This window comes from Panthera tigris, chromosome A2, assembly GCF_018350195.1.
Source record: "Panthera tigris isolate Pti1 chromosome A2, P.tigris_Pti1_mat1.1, whole genome shotgun sequence".
Classification (NCBI taxonomy): domain Eukaryota; kingdom Metazoa; phylum Chordata; class Mammalia; order Carnivora; family Felidae; genus Panthera; species Panthera tigris.
This window is the reverse complement of record NC_056661.1, coordinates 96366344-96385025: the sequence shown is the minus strand read 5'-3', so window position 1 is coordinate 96385025 and position 18682 is coordinate 96366344. Positions and strand designations below refer to the sequence as shown.

The window sequence follows — 18682 nt, the reverse complement described above, 5'->3', positions numbered from 1 at the left end:
TAAGAGACAGGAAGACAGAGAATGCCAGAGATCCCATTGACCTGTAGGAACAACTCACACTTCTCTGGCTCCTTCAGTAGACCTGGTCCGTGCCACTCTCCTCAACTCCCTCCTAATACAGACCTTTCAGTTTGACTCAGTGTTTTCCTTGGCTAATAGTCAAGAAAGAAAAAAAAAATTAGAGTCTTAGGAGATGTATTTCCCTTTCAAGCTGCAACTACCGCCTCCCCCCACCCCCAAATGGCAGGCTGTCCTTCCTGTGTGATTTAAGGTACAAAAGCCTTTCCACACAAAACCAGAACAAATGAACATTTGAAGGGTTTATGGCATTTTAGTAAGTAATGTGTAACTAACATGAGATTTGGGTTAGAGCATAAAAATGACAATATTTTTGTAAGAAAGAGTGTCTTTATACTAGAAAGGTCAAGGTCCATTACTTTCTGCTAAATATAACCCTTAAAATAAGGACTTTAGTGATTAACTCTCTCAATCCTCTAATCTGATTACTAACTTTGGCAGATGTTTCTCTTGGAGCATTACAGCAATGTATTTAAATTGTATCTATTTGTATTTAAAGTAATCTATTTGTTTTCAGTGATAAACTTTATGTTTGAGTAAAAAGGAAATCTGAGATAAAATTGCCCAGGTACTGAACTAAGGTCATGAGGAAGTGTTATATATGATAAGCCTGACATGGGTCCCCACTACTATGTAAGAAAAAGAAAAGTACACACAGTGAGTAAGAACATGGGATCGGGATTCAGACTGCCTGAGCTAGCTGTATAGCTTTGGCCAACACACATATTCACCTGAAGTTTCAGTGCTCATTTGCAGAGTGAGGAGAATAAAGTATTTCCCTCAGTGGTTACTGTGGGAGATTTAATGAGCTAATGTATGCAAAATACAATGTATACTCTCAATAAACATCACATTCATCATTATAGTTATTGCTATTGAGGTTCCCACATGATATTCAGGAGTTAGAGACAATTTTCTCTGTCTTCCCCACTTCCTGACATGCCACTCTCTGATGGATTGGTAGCCCAGGCTAGAGTTTTGGACAGATGGTGAGACTGTACTGTGCCTGAAACATCTTGGATGAAATAGTCCCAAATTTGTCCCAACCTTCTAGATGCCCTACATAGTTAAATATGTAGCACCCTGAGCAAGAGAAAAGATGGTCTGCCTCCTAGATAGGCATGATAGCTGAGGGAACATACATCTGGGTAGAAGAGAAAGGGGGTTTCTGAGATTCTACCTTCCTACAGAAGGCAACGCTTTGCTAGAGCCACAGCATCTTTAAAAACCAACCAAAAAAGCTAGCTGTTGAAAGAATGAGTCTCTGTGTCCCATAGGCATAGAAGATACAATGTTAGATATGTTTATATGGATTGCCTATTATTTTGAATTGAGCTCTTGCTAAAATGTTATTTCCTCCTCTATGATCCCATAAAACCTAGTACATAATTCAATATTGTACCAAAAACACTATATTGCAATTTGGTTATGTGATATTCATCTGTCTACCCTATTATGCTATGAGATCCCTAATGTGTTCGTCTTTGTATCCCAAACACCTAGCACAAGGTTTGGCACATGTTAAATGTTAATTCTGCTTATTTAAAAATAGGTGAATGAAAAAAATGACCATGGTACAAGACATATTAAATACTCCATTATCTCGTTCTCCCTAAGGGGAACAAGAATAATAAAATTAGGCATAGGGAAGGTCTCATCCGCTTATGTGGCTCCATCTTATTATAGAAGACTCACAGATGCACTCTATGTCCGACAGAGGGCGCAATAGAGTAAACATTTCGTATGTGGTCCAACTCGCGAGAAAAACGCCTTCTTGGTGAAGGAGTTGCCTAAACTTTAACAAAATCCTCGTGATCCCTAATCTCTCAGAAAAGATTAACTGCCTTTCTTATCAAATGTGTAAACTTCTTGTTAGAGCCAGCTGGATTCATTTCAGATTTTATTTTGTGAGGGCTTAAGCTAAAAGGCAGCAAGAATTTTGTTTACTAAGGAGTTATCAGTGTAATTCCTTAAGTGACTATGTTATATAATACATATCCCCCAAATCACTGGACTCAATTAATTCTCCTCATTCCTTCATGAGCTAACCATGCCACCTCTCTCTAAGGTGTCTGACAGAGGGGAGGACCATCTGCCTCAATCCTTTCCTAAAATTCATGATGACAGTCCAAGCATGTGTGGCTCTCAAAAGACAGAACATCATACTTCAGGACTGGGAATTCTAGGAGCTAATGTGTTCCAAATCAACTTCATATCCATTTTTTATGGGGTCGGGGGTGGTGGTGGTGGTGAGAAAGAACAGAAGCAAGGATCTGACACATGCACAGGTGCTCCTGAAGTCACTGTAGCTTCTGTGTGCTTCAATTCTGGTTTTTAGTGTTTTCCTCCAATGCCTTGTACAGTAGAAAGAGCCCATGTATGGGCTTAGAAAGAATACAGGGCTGCGTATCAGAACTTGGATTCTAGTCTCTGCCAGCAACTAAGGTAAATAAACATGACCAGCCATTTTATCTCTCCAGGTCTCAATTTATAATTCTGTGAAGTGAAAATAGTGGAATAGATGATATTCATAGTTCCTTTAGCATTCAAATGATAAGAATTCCATGCCTTATTTTACAGAACTCCAAACTATTTTGAACCTCTACTTTTTGGCCACAGCTACTAAAGCTATTACTTGGTATAACAATGACAAATCAATTTGGGTGACTGTTCTTCCCAGTTCCCTCCAGCCTTGCACTTCCTGTTGACTTTGGATAAAGGAATTCTTTTCCTTTGCTATGTGGTAACTTTGGCCTAGATACTAGTTTAAGGATATAGAAGTAATATGACGTCCCTATGGAGGCTGACTGTAGTAGTCATTTGGCCCTTCCACATGGTCCTAAGTATAAATTCATTAATTTAAAGTAGTCCCAGGAAATTTAGATTCCCCTTATATCTTTTTCATGGTATCTTTTTCATAGATATAAAAAATACTGAAGTGTTTTGCAATTAAGAGGAGTAATTTCCTTCCTGATAACCTGGCTTGAAAATCTCAAACTTCTACCTGTCTTCACTTGTTCAATTCTCCTTCCCTGTCTCTGCTCAGTGGTCACAGGGGTGTTAAAGGTGCATCCTATGGGGCGCCTGGGTGGCTCATTCAGTTAAACATCTGACTCTTAATTGTGGCTCAGGTCATCATCTCAAGGTTGTGAGACTGAGCCCTGCCCTGAGTAGGGCCTTACTGATAGCATGGAGCCTGCTTGGGATTCTTTCTCTCCCTCTCACTCTGCCCCTTCTCTGCTTGTTGCTTGCTCTCTCTCTCTCTCTCTCTCTCTCTCAAAATAAATAAATAAACTTAAAAAAAAAAATAAGAGATGCACCCTACAGCACACAGAATAAAGGAAGGAAATTAACATTTCTAGAATATCTCTGAGCTCGAATTTTGACCTGTGTTCACAGACTCTACACCACAGAGGGGTGAAAAACCTGGTTTTGGCCCTTTCCCCTTCCCCTCCATGTGTTTGTAACATAGCATGTCTGAGTACTTAGCAGGACTAAGTACACTGCTCTGGCTGAAAGAATCCTGAGGCTCATTTCCCCAGAAGAAACCATCATGGATAGGTGCCTGATTGTGTGACACCTTCCCAGTCAGAGGGGTAGCCTCTGAGCTCAGCCAAGAGGAGAGCTGGTGGGAACAATGTCACAGGTTTCAGTCTTACAAGGCCAGTTTTCTGATTGTATTGCTGTTTGTCTGATCATGTTGCTGTTTCCTGATTATGGTTGATACTCGATCTTAAAGTTTTGTGCCAAGGTTTTCAATGGGAGTCTGGGCCTGTGTGTGAGAAGCTGAAGCACATCTCTTTGCATGCCTACGCACTTGCCTTTTAATTCTTATAACACACATGTAAACAAGAATAGTCATTTCACCCATTTTACAGATAAGGAAACTGAGGCTCAGAGAGTTTATGTGACTTGTCTGAAGGAGCAAGGAATAAAATTCATTTTCCCATTGCAGCATGCAATTTCCCAAAACAATCTGCCCTAATCCAAAAGATTCCTCATTTTATATGAAGCAAAAGATGATCAAAAAGTACCAACACCTGAGAACAAAGAACAGACATGACAACAGCCATTGCTGAATGACAAGTTTGAATCAGTCTAATTTAGTTTAGTCCACGTGTAAGATATATGTAATCATACTCAGAAGAATGAAAATAGATAAATTTGAAGTTGAATTTTCCCCTGAATGTGATACTGGCTGTTTGGTAAAAGTTCCCTCTCCTATTAACATTTGAGAGGTACAGAGAGGGTCTAATCTGCTTCTCCTAGGAATGTGTCTTTCCCAAACCAGCTGGCTATTTCAGTAGTTGGTGTGCTAAAGCCAGTTCACGCTGGCTCTGGTGGGTTGACTGTACCTATCTATTTCCAACTCTGGTAGCCTGAAACTGGCCATGATGGGAGCATTTATACCATGGAAATCAGTAAACTATACACACCAAAAACACCACCTCCCTCTTCCCCACCCCCGGTATTCCCCTTCCTGAGAGCTGGTTGTTAAACATTTATCTTTATATCTTGGACTGTCAGTCTTAATCACAGATATTTGGTAATCTGACAGCATCAGTAACACTGAATATTTCCAGAAGAGGCTAGTTTTCTTAAGAATATGATCCTATGCTGTGACATCAGGATAAATGAAAACTGGCACGAGGGATATAGTGTGCAAAATGTCCCAGACTGTTAAGTGTGAGCATAGTGTTTCTCAGAAACTTGGAAGAGAACTCCCGTAAACTCCGTCCAGACCCTCAGGAGAAGCCAGGAATAATTATTCTCTTGAAAATATTAAATACAACAAGAGGAAAAAGGGGAGGAAGGGAAGACACATTCATCAAGAGAACCCATTAAAATATTCTCCAAAAATATCTTTAACGTTTTATGTGAAAACCGAACGTGAATAATTTGTTTTGTGTAAATAAAAGGTTAGACTGGGGCTGACATGTTAAAGGAGCAGTGAACTTTAATAAAGATGCACTGACAATTAGGAAATGTACAGGAAGGGGCGAATCTGTGATCCCCTAAGCCCACTTCTCTTTGGACTTTGATGTTCCAGCTCAAAAAACATAGCTACAATACTTACACGTGGCTCGGGGGCGGGGGGGGGGGTATAAAATGGTATAATCAATTTGGAAAAGTGGCAGTTTTTAACATTCATAAATATTTTACCCGAGAGTAATAAAAGCTGTGTGTGCACACAAAGTAGCTTTATTCCTAACAGTCCCAAACTAGAAACAACACAAATGTCCACTAACAGGACATCTGTAATATATTCAAACATTGGAAGAATGGACTCAGCATTTAAAAGGAATGAACTATCAATGACATGGTGTGTCTTCAATGGAGTACTACATGGCAATGAGAAAGAACGAAATATGGCCTTTTGTAGCAACGTGGATGGAATTGGAGAGTGTTATGCTAAGTGAAATAAGTCAGGCAGAGTAAGACAGATACCATATGTTTTCACTCATATGTGGATCCTGAGAAACTTAACAGAAACCCATGGGGGAGGGGAAGGAAAAAAAAAAAAAGAGGTTAGAGTGGGAGAGAGCCAAAGCATAAGAGACTGTTAAAAACTGAGAACAAACTGAGGGTTGATGGGGGGTGGGAGGGAGGGGAGGGTGGGTGATGGGTATTGAGGAGGGCACCTTTTGGGATGAGCACTGGGTGTTGTATGGAAACCAATTTGACAATAAATTTCATATATTGAAAAAAAAAAAAAACAGTAGTGGAGCCAAAGAAGTACAAAACTTTATAAAGTACATACTTTAGGATTCCATTTGCATGTGATTCAAGAACAGGCAAAACGGATGTCTGGGGATCAGAAGTGGTTGCCCCTGCCTGGGATGGGAAGGACTGACTGGGAAAGGGTATGAGAGAATGCTCTGGAGTGCTGTAAATGTTCGAATTCTTGATTTGGAATAGTGCTGTACACTTGAGATATTATGAGCCTTTTATTAAATGGAGATTAGATCTTGATTGAAATGTGTACATACATATAAATGTAAATAAATATACATACTCAAATTTCTAATCTAATGAAGGAATCTATTGCAATGAGCCAGGCTCCCCTCAGCCCAAAGAATTTCACACTGTCTTTCTGCCCTTGCAGTACTTGGATTTCGAGCTTTCAGAACATGGACTCAGGCTTCAGGGTGATGCTGCAAGTTGGAACCTTGTGCAATCACCCCCAGGTCATTTCCCTCTAGCTTGCCGACTTCCCATCACTGACACTACGCCACATCTGGCCACCCCCGCCAGGCCGCGAGAGAAAGTTTGGGAGAGGCAGGTTCAACCTGGTGGGGAATTCCTCTCCCCCGCACACTTTCCAGCGCCCTGCTGTGGCGGGTCACACAGCCCAGTAGGGCATGAATCAGCCTCCCTTCCAGGCTCCGCATAGGCACGCTCCGCCCCGTCCGGGGTCGGAGGAGGCTCACCCTACTACATAAAGCAAGCACCCAGCACGTCGGCACCCAGGCGGCCTAGAGGCTGGACTCTGTGCACCCTTTTCCAACGGGACTTTCAAGGAACGCCTCGCCCCGAGGGCCAATTGAACCGGACACCATGGAGCCTACTGGACCTCTCGGGCTGTTACTTCTGCCATTGCTCCTGATGGGAACCGTGCTGGGAGATGGTGTTCAGGAGGCACCAGGTATGGGCTGGTCTGGGACCCCCCTCTTTGCGCCGGGCTTCTGCTGAGGTAGGCAGTGAGGGCGCTGCGGCAGTGGGGCCCCCAGAACCCACCCGGGGCCCCCAGAACCCACCCTCTCCACCCGGATTTCCCCGGGCCCCTGCCGCTCGGGAGTCTAGAGCCGTGGGAAGAGGCACTCCCGCCGAAGTTTGTACTTTCTCTCCTGCAAACTCCCCTGCTGCTCGGAACGGAACTCCCCCGGGAAGCCTCTACCTTCCCGGGAGACAGGAGACGTGGCTGACCTTCCCTCTCTCAGGCTCTCCTTTTGACCCTCCTGTAGGAAACAATGCGGAGATCTGCCTCCTGCCCCCTGACGAAGGGCCCTGCCGGGCCCGGATCCCCAGTTACTACTACGACAGGTACACACAGAGCTGCCGCAAGTTCATGTACGGAGGCTGCGAGGGCAACGACAACAATTTCGAAACTTGGGAGGCCTGCGACGAAGCTTGCTGGAGGATAGAGAGTAAGTTTTCGCACGCAAGCTCAGAACTCTTGCGCGCTCCTTGCAGGGAAGGGCTGGTGGTAATTTAATTTTATGCCTCCTTGAAGACACTGTTTCCTCATGTCGATCATCCATCAATCTGAAATACTTCCACTGGATTTTATTATTAAAGTATGATTTAGCTAACTATAAATTTTCCTTTTGTCCCTGGATGCCCAAACATGTTTTGGCTTAGTACAGGGATATCGTGGAGATTCATGATAATGTTTTCTATTTTACTTTAATTATATTTATTGTATCTGTTAAGGCCAGTAACAGAACATGGGACTTTGCGATTCAGGGAAGTAAGCCAAAAATACCCATCCGTGTGAATAAGTTTAATTAACTTCATGTGTAGAAAAATCAGAACACCCTGTGAGAACAGAGAATTTCCACTACATTTGGCTGACTCGGGTCTGGAGCCACTGTTACAAAAAAAAAAAAAAAAAAAAAAAAAAAAAAGCTAAAATAACTGGATTAATGAAAAGTCTCTTGGGGATTTACTATCCCAGTACTAAATGTGATGCTGTTTTCTCCCCAGTTGTTTCTGAAAATATAGTAAAGTTTTGATGTAATACTAAGATAATTTTTGACTAACACTGTTTTATGCCCTCCTTTTCCTAGAAGTTCCCAAAATTTGCAGGTTGGAAGTCAGTGAGGGGCAGTGTGGAGAGCCCAGAGAAGAGTATTTCTTCAATCTCAGTTCCATGACATGTGAAAAATTCCTATCTGGCAGGTGTCACAGCAATGAGAACAGGTTCCCAGATGAGGCTACCTGTATGGGCTTCTGTGCACCAAAAAAAAGTAAATACTACTTTTATGGTGTTTCTATTTCGTTTCTTTATTAAGACTTTAGGAGTAAAAAATCAACAATTTGATGTGGAATTCACATGGCTTGTGTTCTGGTGATTTCACATATAGTATGATATCGATCTTCACACAATTGCCCTGTGAGGAAGTAGAATTATTCCCATTTTTACATATGAGAGGACAGGCTACCAGAAGTTCATGACTTGCCAAGTTCTCAGGGCTGGAAAGTCACAAAGCCATGCATGATTTTAGTTTTTGCTTCCTCTTCTGGATTGTTTCTTTAGAACTATTTCTTACTACTTAATTTACACATAAAAATTACAGTATTCTGAATGTCATGACCTCAGGTTTGGAATCACTTATTATAGGAGACAGTGGAATATATACAGACTTAAGATGGTGAAACTCGAAAATTTCTATCTAAAGTTTTTGGCTAGATTTCTGTATCCTTTAGTAACTGCAAATTGCAGGACAAAGAGATCTCTATCCTTCTTTGTTCCCCTTCTTTGTTCTTACCTACATCCTCACCCCCTCACTCCCTAAAAATGATGTGTTACTAGGGCAGCATTTTTCTAGAGAGAGACAATATAAGCATTTTCCCTCAGCATAGCAGACATACACAAATATATACAAACTTAACAAACAAGGAAAACTTGCTTTGGCAGAGATTTGAGGGAGCTCTATAGCTATTTGCTGTGTTCAAAATGTAAAATCTTGAGTTAATGGACAGATGGTGGTTGCTGGTATTTCCTTAAATTTTTTGTGTAAATGTAAATGTTCCAGTGGCTACTTGGGAAATAGATACATGCATTCTTGATTACTAGTGGAAGGAGAGCTGATAAAAATATTTAAAATAAACCTACCAACACAAGAAACTTTACTAAAAGCATGACATATATCAGCCCTTGAAACATAGCCCATTTCTACAGACCATATCTGTTCTTTGGGTTCAATTTTTTTACACGTTCAATTGATACAACGACATAGCTTCGTAAGAAATTCTCTCCAGTTTATGAAAATTTTAGATTTAGCAAAGTATAGCATGTAAGCTTTCTTGAAAATTGAGACACACTTTTTAAATGGTTTAGTATGATATTTTGGATTCAGAATGAAGCTTCTATGGGATTAGATTTTCTTCAGTTACTTCAGTAATCACAGCTTATTAATTCTGGTATTACTGCATTTCTAATTTTATTTTCTCTTTTTATAAAGGTCCATCATTTTGCTATAGTCCAAAAGATGAAGGACTCTGCTCGGCTAACGTGACTCGCTATTATTTTAATCCGAGACACAAAGCTTGTGAGGCCTTCACCTATACTGGCTGTGGAGGGAATGAGAATAACTTTATTAACATGAAGGACTGCAAACATGTTTGTGTAAAAGGTAGTGATTTTTTTCTTCATTCCATTTTTAAACTAATTTTATAAATAATTTATAAGCAAATTTATATTTTTATGTATCCATTTTCCTAATAGCATATTGACATTTCAAGACTACTTCTACATAAATAGCATTTTAGTACTGGTCAGTTTTGTCAAATGCTAATGCTGTCTAGCTACAATAGACAGTAGTTGTATCCTTGCATTTTAAAGGTAGAAAGTTACTAACTTGAATGGGTAGTGAGTAAAACTGACTTTATAATCATTAAAAACAGTTGAGGTGAGCTGGTAAGCATGTCGGCACTGTTGATTTAAAGTGAGTGTATGGGCTGGAGATATATGATATTTATTTTTACTTTGTTGACTTTAGCTTTGAAGAAGGAAAAGAATAAGAAGATGCCAAAACTTTTCTTTGCTAACAAACGGCTGAAGATTTGGAAGAGGCAATTTTAACTTTTTTTTTCTATATTTCATTTTGTGAATGCTACTGCCTTTACGGTTATATCTGAATAATAATATGATAACATGGGTAAATGAATCATTAATGATTTACTCGCCAGTTTTTATTGCTACAGGTTACTTTTTTGTATATTTTTATACATAACCAGCTGCTATTCAAATGTGAATCAATTATTTTTAATTTACCGTTCACCTATATGAGGTTGAATTCTTACTGTGCGTAAGATATAAAAGCAAATATGACTCACCCAGTTCTTGGGGTTGTTCTTCCTGAAATCAGAAGGTGATAGCAATTGAAAAGCATAAGACAGTATAATCATGTTGTCTTAATACATATTATCATAAAAAGGACCAGCAAATACATTTCATTTTGCATTTAAAAGTTGAATTATATTTTAAGTCCAAGGAAACAAACTTGCGGATTTATCAACACTTGAGAAAAATATTACAAGTGCTGTTAGGTAGACATGATTAACCTCTATTTCTATTGTGTCATTTAAAAGATAATAAAATAACTTTTTTGACCGAATAAAAAGTTTGCAAATTTATTAAAATCAGAAATGTTTTCTTCTGGGTATAAAATTCTCTCTTTAACTGTGTTTCCATCCATCATCCCCATTCACATGTATATATATGTTTATACATATAGAATAGATGGCTTTTAATATTCTATCGTTACCTTACTTCCTAAGATATAATAAACTGGAGACCACTAAAATTGTTAAAAATTTTTAACTGTTCAAGGTGTTTATTTATATTAAACCAGAGAGCATGCATGAATTTAATAATTTAAGTTCCACTAATGAAATATTCTTGATAAATATGATCATTCCAGTTAAACAGTTTTTTCTTTTTTCTGTAATGACTTTTTTTTAATTCCTACATTTTCATGGCAAGATTAATATGTTTAAAAGTATTCCCCTAATCTAGAAAAATTATAAATGCATTTGCCCTTTGCTTGAACAATTCCTCTTTTAAAATTCTAGCCCAGGGGCACCTGGGTGACCCAGGGGTCACAGTTGATCATCCCACTCTTGATTTCAGCTCAGGTCATGATCCCAGGGTCATGGGATCAAACCCCTTATCAGGCTCTGCGCTGAGCATGGGGCCTGCTTAAGATTCTCTCTCTCTCTCTCTCTCTCTCTCTCTCTTCTTTCTTTCTCTCTCTCCCTCTGCCTCTCTCTCTCTCTCTCTCACTCAAATAAAATCAAAACAAACAAATCTATCCCAAAGGTATTGTGAGAAAAGTACAAAATGGTATAAGCCTGAGGACATTCATTGATGTATTATTCGGAACAACTGAAAACTGGAAACAAACCAGATAATCATCAATAGGGGATTGGTTGAAGAAATTATGGATGAAAAATGAGCAAAATATCTATATATGGGTATCATGTTATCCTCAGAATACATTTAAAAAACAGTGTCTAGAACAATATGAATAAAATATACACATCACAGAGGACATAAGGATATTAAAAATAGTTGCCTATACCAGGAAGGAGGAAACAGAGGATGGGACAGGTATGGAGATATTATATAGTTTTGATCTTATACCACGCAAACACTGCATAATTTAAAACCAAAATTAAAAAGAATAGAAAGCATTCCTTCTGCAATTAGAAATAAACTAAAACAATTGAACCCAAATGAATATCAGATGGTGGCATAACTATACAAAGAATATGTAATTGTTTCCGGTGACTTTCAAAGCCAGTATTTTGACTATATGTCTTTTAAAGGCTATAATCTAAGGGTCATATAAATTCCGAAGAAATCTGAAAATGCAGATTAGTAGTCATTAGCAATATTGGTACTGTTATTTTGAACCTATCATATATAGAAAATATATTTCTTTAGAAGTCAAGATTTTCAGTGTTAAGAGAAAAAGACAGAAGTATGAAATTAAGAAATTAAGAAAAAGCCTTTAACTTTTAAATTGGAATTACAAATATTAGTATGAATCGAAAGTATATTTTCTCTTTTAAAAAAATAAAAGTGTTTTCCATTTAAAAGTCCTTGAAGCAATGATAATCCAGTGGCAGTAAGTACACCTACCAGGGTTCTGAGGAGAAATCACCAACTCCAGGTCTAGAACTGGAAATATGTAAGATGAATTTAGGCCATCTTATTCCAGATAGCGAGGAAGCTATCAAAGACTAATGAATCAGGGGCACCTCGGTGGCTCAGTTGGTTAAGCATCCAACTTTGGCTCAGGTCATGATCTCACAGTGTGTGGGTTTGAGCCCCACATGGGGCTCTGTGCTGACAGCTCAGAGACTGGAGCCTGCATTGGATTCTGTGAATCCCTCTCTCTCTATTCCTCCCTCCCTCACACTCTGTCTCTCTCTCTCCCAAAAATAAAAGAAACATTAAAAACCATTTAAAAAGAAGACTAATGAATCATATCATAAAAACAGGAGGGTAACAACAAGGGCCTTTCAATGATCTAAAATAAGGCAATATGAACATCAAAACAAATAATGACCACAATATATATAAATATATAAAAATGAATTAATAATTACACACACGTGCACGCCTCCTTGGTCACATTTGGAGACTGCTAGGGCACTCTCCCATTACTTTGAAAACTGATAAGTTAACAGAAAGAATAAAGTATTTATCCTTTTTTATTTATCCTTAAATTTATACCACCGGGAAACTAAATAGTGTATAAAAGTTATTCATAGAAGAATCTCACCTTATACATGCATGAAGATGTTAGAAGATACCTCTAATGAAAGTATGCATCTGGGTAATGATCATCTGTGGATGCCGAAGCTGTGGCTCAAAAGGTTGATAGAGGAATTAGGCTTATGTCTCTGAATCCACGGATAATTTCAGTGGCAACAGACATTCTTTGCTTCTTGATATGATGAAGCAGCACACACCTCCTCCCCATGAAGAAATCTTGAAGAAAGAAAAAAAAATTGAACCTGAAGTTAATCAAACCTGTAGATCTATCATTCATGAGGCAATATTGGGGATAAAGGAACAAGTTGGAAGAAACCAGGGGAAGTCAACCAGCCAAATCCATAATGTTGGCCACTCTACAGGAAAAATACCTTACGTTTTCCAACAAACCAATGAACTTTTTAAAAGGAGTGAGAGGAGGAGCCAATGCTTTTATAGCTTTTATATGGGATGCAGCATGTCATTAAAAGGTTTTTGGTGGAATAAGACCTGTATTTGTGACTACTCTTGGTGGTTTTTGAGAATGATCAGAGCAAAAGGGTCTTATGTACTCTGAGGATCTTATGTACAGAACCTTTGGGAATTCTGGGGATTCCAAGTGCTGCAGGGAAGCTTGATTTGGTATTTGCTGCCTTTAAGTCCCCTGCAGCCAAAGCCCTCAGGAGATGGCTCAGCCTACATTCAGCTACAGCTGCAGCTTTCTGTCCAGCTTGGGTAGGAATTTTGAAAACAATTTTCTAATATGCCAAAACCTCTGCCATTTTATTTTAATGAAGAAGTATATAAAGCTGTTGTAGGTCATCCTGCAGTCTAAGTGAAATTCCTTCTCGCCACAGCCTGAAGACAAGTCACTGCTGTGGTTTCACCAGACAGCCTGATTAAAAGGAATGTCTCGTTCTAGGTACAAAAAGACACAAAATAGAACAGGCTGGCTTTAAATAACATAGTCTTTTATTGAAAAAAAAAATTACTCTGGACCGCCACTCATTCCTGCTCTATGCACACACACTGTCACATGTTTAACCATACAAACTGCAGTGGAGCCTTTAAAACTGCCTGGATCACAGCATCTCTAGATATACATGCTATCTCTGCCAACAGTCTCGTAGACATTTAGCTAATGATGTAACTCCATCATGTTCTTTGGAGTATCTGTTCCTGTATTGTAATAGTGGCTCCAGTAAAATATGGGTCTTGTGATAAAAATAAGGAAAGGTGGAAAAGTGGAGTTTGTAGTTTTAAGAGATTCTTCGTCTAGGTATTTTAAGCCTAGAATGAAGGCAAGCAAACGTGGGCATTGGAACCATCCAAAATTATTTTGTCTTCACTCAGTATTCAATTGGTAACCAAGTATATCTGTTCAAGTCTATTCTAATGCTGCTTATCTTATTCCAGGAAAATTAAAACATTTTCCCAAATTTCCTCCCTGCCTGTCTGCTCCCTATCCATCATCCACACTGATGCCATGGCTGATGCCATGAAGATGCTGTTGAATCTTCATGTTAACTGCCCAAGCCCCTAGTGTGTCATTTAAGGCTTCTTAAAAGTGGGCCATGACCTTCCTCTCCAGATGTATCTCCCCCATTCCAACATCACCAGTAAGCTACAATTCAGTTGCACTAAATTATGTTCAGTTTCCAAAGAATGTGATATTGCTTTGGCTTTTTTGGTAATGTAATTAACGAATTTTGCACATGAGAACCATCCAGGGAGCCAGTTATACAGCAGGCTCCTATGCCCAATGACCGGGGGTTTTGATTTAGTGGGTTTGAGTTAGCAAAGATGTACATGACAGACAATGACTCCAGATGATTAGAAGGTACACTTGTGCCACACTTTGAGGAACACTATTGTATGCCTCAGTTTAAGTTTTTGTTTTCTTTGAAATGAATAGCCTTCCCTCTTTACTAACCACTTGGTAAGCTGAATCTTCTTATTGGCGGCATTCCTTGAGTTACCTCAACCAGGTTTAATCATTTGTCCTGTGGCTTCGCTATATCTAATACAACTTCCTAGTTGCACTAAGATAGCATTTAGTTATTTTCCTAGGATTTTTGTTGTTAGGGTGTTCAAGTTTTTCATGCAAAACTAATAGGTTATATTTTGATTTTAAAATATGTTATTATACTCACTGTATACTATTTAGAAAATTAAAAGTATCTACAAAGATAAGAATAAAAATAATCCAAAATTTCATCACTAAGTAATTAACAACCACTCTTCTGTTCCCTTGAAGTGGAAGTAACTTAGTCAAGAGGTATGAACATGTTAATGCTCTCAGTATATGCTGACAAATTACACTACAAAGTTCTATCAGTTTATCTCCATCTAAGAATCTAAGAATGTATGCAAATGCCGAACACACTGGGTTTTAAACGAACAGAAAAATAAATTCACTTCTTTGTCATAATAAAATTATATCTCATCATTATTTTAATTGGCATTTCCAGGATTATTACTAAGGTTGAACCTTTACAAATTTTATACATTTTCTTTCATTAAAGGTTAATACTTCCTTTAAACTCAGCTCAAAGTTTTTAACATAAAAATAGAGCTTAAATTTTACAATTTAATTTTAATCATGAAAGGTTTCAACTGTACAGAAAATTACAGAAAACTAGTATAATTGACCCAGTTTAGAAAAGATGTCAGATTTGTTTCAGGAGCTTTTTCTATTTTAATGGAGCTCAAGATTCAAAATGCACCTCATCCTATTTTCCTCTTTCATGAGAAGTAACTGCTCTCCTGATATTGGAGTGCATACATTCTCTGCATATTTCTTTTTAATTTTTTTAATGTTTAGTTATTTTTTGAGAGACAGAGCACGAGTGGGGGAGGGGCAGAGAGAGGGAGACACAGAATCTGAAGCAGGTTCCAGGCTCTGAGCTGTCAGCACAAAGCCCAATGCTGGGCTCAAACTCATGAACCACGAGATCATGACCAGAGCCAAAGTCAGATACTTAACCACCTGAGCCATTAAGGTGCCACAATTCTCTGCATATTTTAATGCTTGTATTATAAATATAATAACTCATAGCAACATGAAGTATTGTTCTATGTGCTTTAAAATTACTCATATGGTATCACACCATATATATCCATTGTCATCATGCATTTTTACATACAATATAAAATTGTCATCATACAATTTTACATTACATACATGCATTTTAGAGGATATACCCTCTAAATCCATTTTGTTTCATGAAGATCTGCTTCATTTATTTTTACTACTCTATAGTATTCCATTACATAAATATAGCACGGTGTGTTCATTTCCCTGTTGATGGATATTTACTTTATTCCCAAATTTTGGTTATTATAAACAATAATGAATATTTATATACATATCTCATTACACACATATATGTGCATAAAAGTGAAATTGTCAAAGACAAGTTCATTCAACCTACTAAATTTTGCCAAATTGCTCTCCAAATACTTGTAGCCAGCAATGTATACAAATTTATATTTCTTCAAGTTTTTTGCAACATTGTGCATCAGTGATGTCTTTATTGACATTCATATAAGTGAGAAGTTATACCTCATTACTGTTTTCATTTTTGTTTTCTGATTAGTAATGGGATTGAAAATTATTTTTTCACATTTTATTGGCTATTCTTCTATAAATTGCCTCTTTATACTCTTTTCCCATTTTTCCATTTCACTTTGTGTCTTTTATAATTAACATATTTTTTATGCATTCTGGGTAAGAATTCCTTGTTAGTTATATAATATAGAGATACCTTCTTCCAATTTGTGTAAACAGTGATGTTGTTTTATTTTCCCTTTGCCTGTTGGATTATGATGTTACATTATTGCATAAAATGTCAGAAATCTGGGTTAATTTAGCACTTTCTCAACTTTTAAATTGATTATGTAGCCTCATTACAAGAAAGCAGGAAGTATGATGTTTGTGCCAAAGCCCAGATCATGTGCTACTTCCTTAGTAAAACAGTAACATTTGAACAAAGAGATAAGAAAGGTTTTATGTATTATAAGAAGTATTATATTGCATATAAAAAGAAATATTGGAAGAAATATTGGCTAGGAATTTCCCCAAACTAATTAAAGACATGACTATACATTCAAGAAGCTCTGTGTACCCCACATAGAAAATAAAACAAAACAAACAAAACCAACTAAGCACATCACAGTCCAACTTCTGAATGCTAAAAACAAACTGACAATCTTCATATACCTAGAAAAACAGAGATAATACCTCCAAATGAGCATCAAAAAGGCTGATGATTGACATTTCCACAGAAATTATGGAAGTCAGAAAATGACAGATTAACATTTTAAAGTGCTAAAGAAAAACAAACAAACCCTGCAAACCAATATTCTATATCCAGCAAAAAATCCTTCAGAATCGAAGGATAAGTAAAGATGTTTACAGTTAAACACAGCTGAGAGGATTTGCTGCCAGCAGATTTGCACTACAAGTAACATTATTGGGAATTCTGAAGGAAAATGATTCCAGATGGAAGCACATAACTGCAAAATGGAATGAGAACACTAGAAGATGTAAACATCAAAAACTATAAATGAGCCCATCTCTGCTGCTGCTCTCACAGTGCGGAGCTGGGACACATAGCTGTGTTGGAGACGCCGCCCTCAGGCCACAGGAAGCCACACCTGGAGAAGCTGCTGTGGGGGATCACTTGAAGCCTAGAGTCACCCCCAGGTGTGACAGACGCTACTATCATAGGAAAGTCACCTGCTGAACATCATATGGGTTTCTCCATGGGAACAAAATAATAACTGCATGCTACCTGAGGATGTGAAGAAATTTTTTCCTGATGATCAGTGGCTGCCACATGGCTGGACGAGCACACCATTCCAGTGGGCAGCATGGCACCTAACAGCATCTCCAAGCCAACTTGACTCAACCAGTCTTCCATGCATTCACTCCCTAATGCACCAACCTTGGCAGGCCTGGAGGATTGATGCACTTGAAGCCAGTGAGAATGTCCAGAGAAGCCTCACTTTGATTCTTACAGTGTGATATTGAGTTGGATCCTTGCAATGGGAAGGGAAGGTTTGCCTTGCCTACAAAAGACGGAAGCCAGCAATAGCACAAGATGCTGAAATTTGGCTACTAGATAGAGAGTTATATAGGCATTTTCTTTTTTAATTTTTTTTTTTTTAATGTGTATTCTTGAGAGAGAGAGAGACAGAGAGAGTTGGGGAGGGGCAGAGCGTGAGAGGGAGACACAGAACTGAAACAGTCTCTAGGCTCCAAGCTGTAGCCCAATGGGGGCTTGAACCCAAGAACTGCTGGATCATGACCTGAACCAGAGGTGGATGCCCAACTGACTGAGCCACCCAGGCTCCCCTATACTCGCATTTTCTCACAGATACCTTTACCGCTTACTATGTCCTGCTCCTCATGTACCTGGGCCTGCCACAGTGGCAGTATGACTTCACCAGCTATGGCATCCCACAAGTCAAGCAATGGTTCAACATTTATAAACCCATCACCTACAACACAAACCAGCTCACAGAAGAAACCAACTCCTTCATGAACAAGCTGGATCGCAGCAAAGTGTTCAAGAGCAAGAACAAGACCTTAATCCCCCAAAAGAAAGAGCCCAACCAGCCTGCAGGTGGCCAGAAAGGGCCCTCAGTTCCTTCCTTCACATCTAAATTCTCTTGTAGCCCTGGAAACCCTGTTGGAAATGAGCATCCCCACCTCCCTGTCAGTCCCACAGTGATGATTTCCATGCAGACGGCCCAAGCCTCTTCCCATCTGAGTGAGCCAAATCCTAGGCCTTTGACTCCTGTCAGCATTAGCCAAGAGTTCAAGGGCATACTTAGGTCTCCCCCAGAGTCCTTTCCTTACCCTCAGCTTTGGAGAGCTGTGGAGTTTCAGAACTTGTTTAAGTAGCTAAACAGATCTGTAAAGAGCTTTCCTTTCTCTCCACTCCCAACCCTCTACACTTTTCAGCAGTGATTAGAGAAGGGCTCCAGAGAAACCACTGGTTTTGACCCATGAAGCATTAGAATGGTGCTGCTCTGTTGGTAACTGTTAGCCACATGTGACTGTTTATATTAAAAATTCAGTTCCTCAATTACATTAGTTATGTTGTG

At 38.7% G+C, this 18682-nt stretch overlaps 1 protein-coding gene and 1 pseudogene across 1 annotated transcript; both read left to right on the top strand.

The window, feature by feature from the left end:
- The first annotated feature begins 6322 nt into the window (after positions 1-6322).
- Positions 6323-10024, top strand: TFPI2 (tissue factor pathway inhibitor 2). The gene is made up of 5 exons (XM_007076700.3): positions 6323-6724; positions 7044-7226; positions 7869-8048; positions 9267-9437; positions 9804-10024. The coding sequence occupies exons 1-5, from the start codon at positions 6637-6639 to the stop codon at positions 9884-9886; spliced, it is 705 nt and encodes a 234-aa protein (XP_007076762.2). The 5' UTR covers positions 6323-6636; the 3' UTR covers positions 9887-10024.
- A 3752-nt stretch (positions 10025-13776) lies between these two features.
- Positions 13777-18479, top strand: LOC102967092 (annotated as a pseudogene).
- Positions 18480-18682: the final 203 nt, after the last annotated feature.